General features: G+C 36.8%; 1 protein-coding gene across 1 annotated transcript; it reads right to left on the bottom strand.

Annotated features, from left to right (window-relative positions):
* Nucleotides 1-220: 220 nt before the first annotated feature.
* On the bottom strand, nt 221-5,996 carry LOC107847870 (protein NLP9; the record flags this gene model as incomplete). The annotated part of the gene is given in 5 exon segments (XM_016692439.2): nt 221-1,722; nt 2,256-2,379; nt 2,709-3,461; nt 3,574-3,618; nt 4,468-5,996. Coding segments are annotated over 5 exon segments (2,892 nt in total). The 3' UTR covers nt 221-607.
* Nucleotides 5,997-6,704: the final 708 nt, after the last annotated feature.

Here is a 6,704-nt window from a genome sequence, read left to right as displayed (position 1 = left end):
TGAATCTATTTTTGAGATTCACCCTAATAACTAATATCCGTATAACTAATACATGTAATATTAATACCTGCCTAATCCTAACCAGTTACCAGACGACTCTTAATTACTTATTCCCCAAATTATTTCTCAAGAACTAAGAATAAACATCAATTAATTTGAATAATGTGGTAATATAATCATATCAATCATTTTCTTAGGGGGCGTGTAAAGTCCAAAATGAGCAAGTGAAGTGAACGGAGTGAGCATTCCTTACGGAAAGAACTTTTACAGCTCATTTTCACATTTTCTTGAACTACATTTTACCGGCTGAGGCACTTGCCATCTATTGCCTCAACGGTTGTAAACTTTCACAATCATCTGACTTATACATGACATAGCTAACAGATTTCAAGTATACATTTTACCAATGACATGCTCCTCACCGAACTCAAAATTGTTTCAACACAGTTTTGCAGCCAAAAGACGATGACATTACCTTTCATGGATATCCGCATAGAACAAAAGGCTCCACTGAACCAGCAGGTGATCCATGTATACTTGAAATCCTCCAAGGCTCCTATTCTTGCCAAGATCATACAACACGAGAAGCATTTTCTCCATGGGATAACTAAAAGTCATTTGTTAAAAAGCAATTACTGCTACCTGAGCTACCTACAGTGCAAGACACGTCATGAACGAGAAGTTTTACATTACGGGTGCCAAGAATGTCGAGTATTTCCGAACACTCATTCAAGTCTGCATCATTTACCAACATCACCCATTCCTCTTCATCATCAAGATATTGGAGCTGAAATGTCCCTGTCTGCAGTTTGAACCTCTTGGCAACCTCTTCATAGAGTTGGAAGCATCCTGATGAAGGCTCAAATTTAAATCGGATTTTATCTTCCTTGTAAGTAGCTTTTACGGTAATTTGTGAACCACCATGCTCAACTGTTGTATGTTTTCTCTCACTAGAACTGCGGGAACTAAACGAACTGACATTTATCGTTGAATCGGACGTATTTGACGAATCTGTCATGCCTAAAGTACACACCTTGTTATGTTCCATAATACCATCATCTCCATCCTTTTCCGTACTTCCTTCCGTCTTTGTATTAGCCATTGAATCTGGGCATCGACTGATGAAATGGCAGCCAGAAGTGTCCAAATTTAAGCTGCCTTTGTTCAAACCACTACTCCATCCTTCTTTTGTATGGAAAGAGACCAGTGACACATTTCTAGGGTTGGTCCATTCCGGTTTTGAAGGCAAGGATGACCCTTCAACTAATGCAGCCAATTTGGAGCCATGACAAACTCCAGAGACTGAACTATTTGGTTTATCATCAACCCTGAAAGAGCTAGGACTGAAATGGTTTGACTCTGCTAGTTGGCTTCCATCCACGTGCAAGTTCTCTTCTATTTTCACCAGAGAGTTGTGGTTGTCAATGCACGAAGTTTGGAGCATAGACACGGCATCCTGCAAATGGGATTCAGGATTTTGGATCAAGACATCTTTGCAGGGAAAGACGACACTTTTCCGAGAGTCAAAATCTTGAAGGATAGAGCTTGCTGCAACTAGACCTCCGGTGACTGTATCAAACTTCAATCCTCCTTCTATCCCTTGGACTGATTTAAGCACTGTCTGTATCTTTACTAAAGAACGATTCACTTTGCTTATCTTCCGCGATGGCCATCTGGAGATCCCATATTGCCGACATATCCTTTTCAATGTAGTTGGACACACTACAAAACACATAACAAACTAATGTTATGACCATCTTTTACAAGATCATATAGTTTTGTGCTTCAACTTCAAACGGTTCTATGTGTACTATTCTTTTTAAATCGTAAAGAGTCTACACCCTTTGGTACTGTCACTTTTCTTTTAACCAAACTCTTCTTCTGTTGACCATTTGCTTTTAAACCATCATGTAGACTTCCACACACTACTACCAAATACATAGAATTTGAAGTTGAACTTGGCGCAAATAAGAATTAGAATATTTGACTCATGATGGGAGACTTTGGATGGGTTAGTAAGAGCCCCAAAATCATGTTAGAAGGCAAATAAAGGGGAACGTACTCAGTACGTGTATATTAGCCCCAATTGGGCCGACCTCAAAAATCTGATGACGTCCATAAAGTTTTTGCAAGGAATATCTACATCACAAATCACAACCCAATGGAATAGGACAGATACCCGACACAATAATACAATTTTCCAGACTGTCTAAATTAGTTGATTGTTTCCACATGGTGGAAGTGTACATTCTTACCACCAATGCATTTTGCAGCATCCTTGAGGCTCCCGGAGAAGTGTTGTTGAAGAACACTCAAGCTGACATGTTTCTCTGCTGCGCTTCTTTTTTTCCCTGTCTGTCTTTTTGATACACTCAGTGTCTACAGTATGAAATGCAATAACTTCAGTCTTGACAAACAAAAAGGATGAAATCAGACTTTAAAAACACATGGAAGGAACATAACTTGTCTAGGGGCACATAACCTAAGAGTTAGTGAAGCACAATTATCAAGAGCGCAAGACAATTGTTCACGAACATGCAAAACGGGAGAAAAAGAACAGGATACTCAAGCACGGTGTAAACGTAGAACAGTTAGTACACTCGTGTAGACCAATTTAAACATCATAAAACCAAGATTACATGCTCCACCAAAATAAGCTTGGGGAACATAGACTAGATGATAGAAGGAAGATACGTTGAGTGACATACCTGTTTGTGAGACCTATTAGCTTCTATTCCAGCCCTCTCTAAATCACATACATCTATAGGAGCTTTACTCAAATCTAAAGTGTTGTCTAATAACGATTGCTGAGAAATCCTCCTTGAAAAGTCAATTGGTGGTAAACTCAGAACAGATTCACTCTGTAACCCACACTTCTCACCCTCTTGTCCAACTAACTCCGCATCTGATAGTGTCCTTAGACTTCTGCAAATTCTCTGCATGGTGCGTGAGAGGTTATCCAAGAGAAGTTGTTGTTCGGTGCTTCCCTCTATATCGACAGGAAGAAAGAACTCTACTACGTAATCATCATCACCGGTGAGTGTACTACGTAATCTGATAGCCACTGCAGCATTTAGACCGAACTTTCGTGCATGATGAACAAGTGGATACTCACTTATATGATACTCTTTCACATCAAGGTAGAAGAACGGGTGGTTGGATTGGAGGGATTTCCCAACAATACCTTGTCCTTCCTCAAGATCATGTCCCATACATGCATGAAGAAATCCTTGCATCTCCTTGTCTTTCACATAACAAGCTATATTCTCAACATGTAATACCCTTTTTTCATCTGATCTCGCAATACTTCCTCTAGCATGCGCTCTTATGATATCATTGCCACCTTCTCTACAACTACGGGGAATCCATGTCAAAGCAAGAGGCAGCCTGTGAGCATGGCAAACCGCTCGCAGAACATCTTTTATCTCAGTTAAAGCAGCTCTTTGATTCTTGGAGATACTCTGAACAGAAGTAAATAAGGCGAGGGTATTAAAAGGGAATATTATATCAAGACAAAAAGATGGCCAGAGTTAATGCATAGATCACAGATGGGATTAAGATATGAATTATTACCTTGGATGAAAACCAAGGAGGTGTTGTGCTCCTTAAGTTTACTGCCTGCAAATGACCATACAATAAACTTAAACCATGTTTTCTTGAGGATAAATTAAAAAGGATTAAGAGATGCTCAAAAGGACAAACCACAAACAAGGCAAAAATAGAAAATAAAAGAGCACACAGAAACATTCCATTACTTTGCCATTCCATCAAATTCAGATAACCATAAAGCTGAGCTCCCTAAATGCACTGACAACCTATATAACTTCATGAGCATCACCAGAGAAAAAACTGACAAAACATTTTCCTTGCTGACAGGAAAGAGCTTAAGTACTGTACATCATGAGCATCACCACCATCAACAACAACATACCCAGTGAAATCCCACAAGTGAGGTCTGGGGAGGGTAAAGTGTGCGCACACCTTACCATTACCTTGTAGAGGTAGAGAGGCTGTTTCCGAATACCCTCGGTACATCATCAGCGTCACCAGAAGAAAAAAAGTGACAAGTTACCATATGATGTTTAGTCATACACTACATCGAAAGACAAATTAAACAACCAATTGTTGCAAAATTACATTTTTTCTTCTCAAGATACTAAATACCCATATCAAAGGCACTTAAAGGCAATAATTATGATCTAAAACTCATTCATTAATATGTAGTACGACTGATAGAATAAGAAAAAAAAAAGGCAAAAGCCTACTAGTCAGAAGTAATACTTGAAGCAAAGACTATTAGCCTGTTCATCAAGATTCTAAACAGGTTTCAAAAAATATTCTGAGGCAGATATTCTGAAGCAAATATTCAAAACAGCAAAGACTATTAGCCTGTTCATAAAATTCTTTCTTAGTGGTAAAGGTACTTATGGAACAGAAAAAAAAAAACAATAGAATATAAGAAGAAACCTGCAAAGCCTGGCAAACATGACTCATTTCCAAATCAAAATTTGGCATCTCCTTCATAGTGACTAGTTCTAATACAGCACAACACGGAGTATCATGTCCATCTTCCTCTAGAACTGGTAAAGCAATACACCCACGGACTTCATGGTCAACTGCATATTGTATGCGTAAATACTCAGCTTCCTTGTAGTACAAAATATTTGATGTCCATTCAGGTATTCTTGAAGTAAAAACGCGACCAGGAAGACCTGGACAAGATCCTGGTTTCATTTCCAAATCAAAAGTGAATTTCCTCGACACCTCTCGATATCCAGATAACACCTGATCAAGTAGAAACGGCTGTTCATAGGTGCTTAAAATGTACTGATCACCACTCTTCATCGGTATCCAAACCTGAGCCAAGATTCCCCCACCAGATGATTTTTTAAACAATTCTAATGCCTTGAGCATTCTCTCAGCAAGTGATTGACAAGGTGATTTCGGAATTATACAGTTCTGAACACTATCAGTAACATAATTCTGCTTCTTATCAACCAAATGATTCTGAGGAAACATAAAATTTTCCCTTCCACAAGGAAAAGTTTCAGTATTCTGTTCATAATAGTTCAATTCTTCAAATGGTTCATAGTTGATGGACATTGGATTAATCGGTGAAAATGCTGGATAAGAAGCAAACATTTGCTGTATCCCATGAGGGCTACTGCTGCACCAGCTAGCACATGTATCAAGATTCATAATCTCCATAGCACTGTTGAATGTGTCATCTACATATGAACAACATGTACCACCATCAATTGAGGCAATACCCTCCATTTGATGACTCCTTGGTGATGCCCGAAAACCAATACCATTCTCCATTATCAATCCAATAAACAAAAATCTCCTGATACTTTACGACAACATACCCCGTGTAATCCCACAAGTGGGATCTAGAAAGTAGAAAGGGTAGACTCTATGCAGACTTCACCCCAACCTCTCGTAAAAATAGAGAGGTTAACTTCATACCCGCCAAACAGTTTGCAAACGGGAAAATCTTCTTATACTTAATTGCAAACATAAATGTATTCCGAGGATCTCAAACTTACTCATAAATGTATTCCAGGATCTCAAACTAACGTTGAGTAGACTTAAATCACAGTGATTGTAGAAGCAAGACCACTGGATCACTACCATACTAGTCCCATATTTTAAGGAATCTACCTGTTGCTCGATGAAAATTTTAATTTAAGCGGCTAAACTTCAAACTTTTTTTCTCGAAAAGATCAAAAGAACCAATTATTGAGCACCAGATTCAGGAGCTGCACAGTATCCAAGAAAGCCAAACTTTCTGAGCAAACAGAAAACTTTTGGCAGCTGTCAATCAAACTCTGAAATATCTGTCCACCAAACTTTCAAGAAATTGTACCAATCAACAAAAGCTCACATCACAACAAAAAACCAACCCAAAATCAATGCACAGATTCAAATCAAGATATGTACTACCTGCCAATGGAATATATTAGTCAAGGTGTTCACAAGATGGTATGAACATGCTATAAAAAAAATATACTCCTATTCATATATGGCTAAGAAGAGAAAAATGGAGTGGGAAAAATGGTGAAAGGTGTAGGAAGGTTCCTAATAAACCAACTTGATTAGAATTCTTGTTTGAAGAAAGTGCTGAGACTACAAAACAACAGCTGATTCCACAGGACAAGAGAGATTAAAAAAAACTTAAAATTATTTAACAAAGGTATGTATAACATCTGTCTTTTAAACTATATTTTTTACCACTATATATTAATAAATGTTCTTACGTCAACTTGAATCTTTATCAAGATTTGAATATTCTTCTGGTTTGTATCTGACTGAACTTTTAAGAAGAAGAAAAAGAAAAATCTAGACTTATAATTATTAGTACTCCTGGTGCAATAATAATTGTTCACTATACTAGTTTGAAAAACTAATGTATAATTTATTTATTTTTTAAAATTTTATTTTTAATTTTAAATATAATTTAATACTTATTATACTTTTTAAATTAATAAATTAATTATATTTAAAAGATAATATGATAATACTATTTATATTATTATTTTTAATTTATGTATCAAGTTAATAATAAACAAATATTATTAGATAGAAAGAAATAATAGTTTATACTCTTATAATAGTGATAAGAGTAATGTTGGAAGGAACTAATAAATTTTCTTTTTAGATTTGTACAAATAAGTAAAATGAAAATTATATTTTAGTATAAA

The sequence above is a fragment of the Capsicum annuum genome, chromosome 1, assembly GCF_002878395.1.
Source record: "Capsicum annuum cultivar UCD-10X-F1 chromosome 1, UCD10Xv1.1, whole genome shotgun sequence".
Classification (NCBI taxonomy): domain Eukaryota; kingdom Viridiplantae; phylum Streptophyta; class Magnoliopsida; order Solanales; family Solanaceae; genus Capsicum; species Capsicum annuum.
This window is presented reverse-complemented; position numbering and strand designations above follow the sequence as displayed.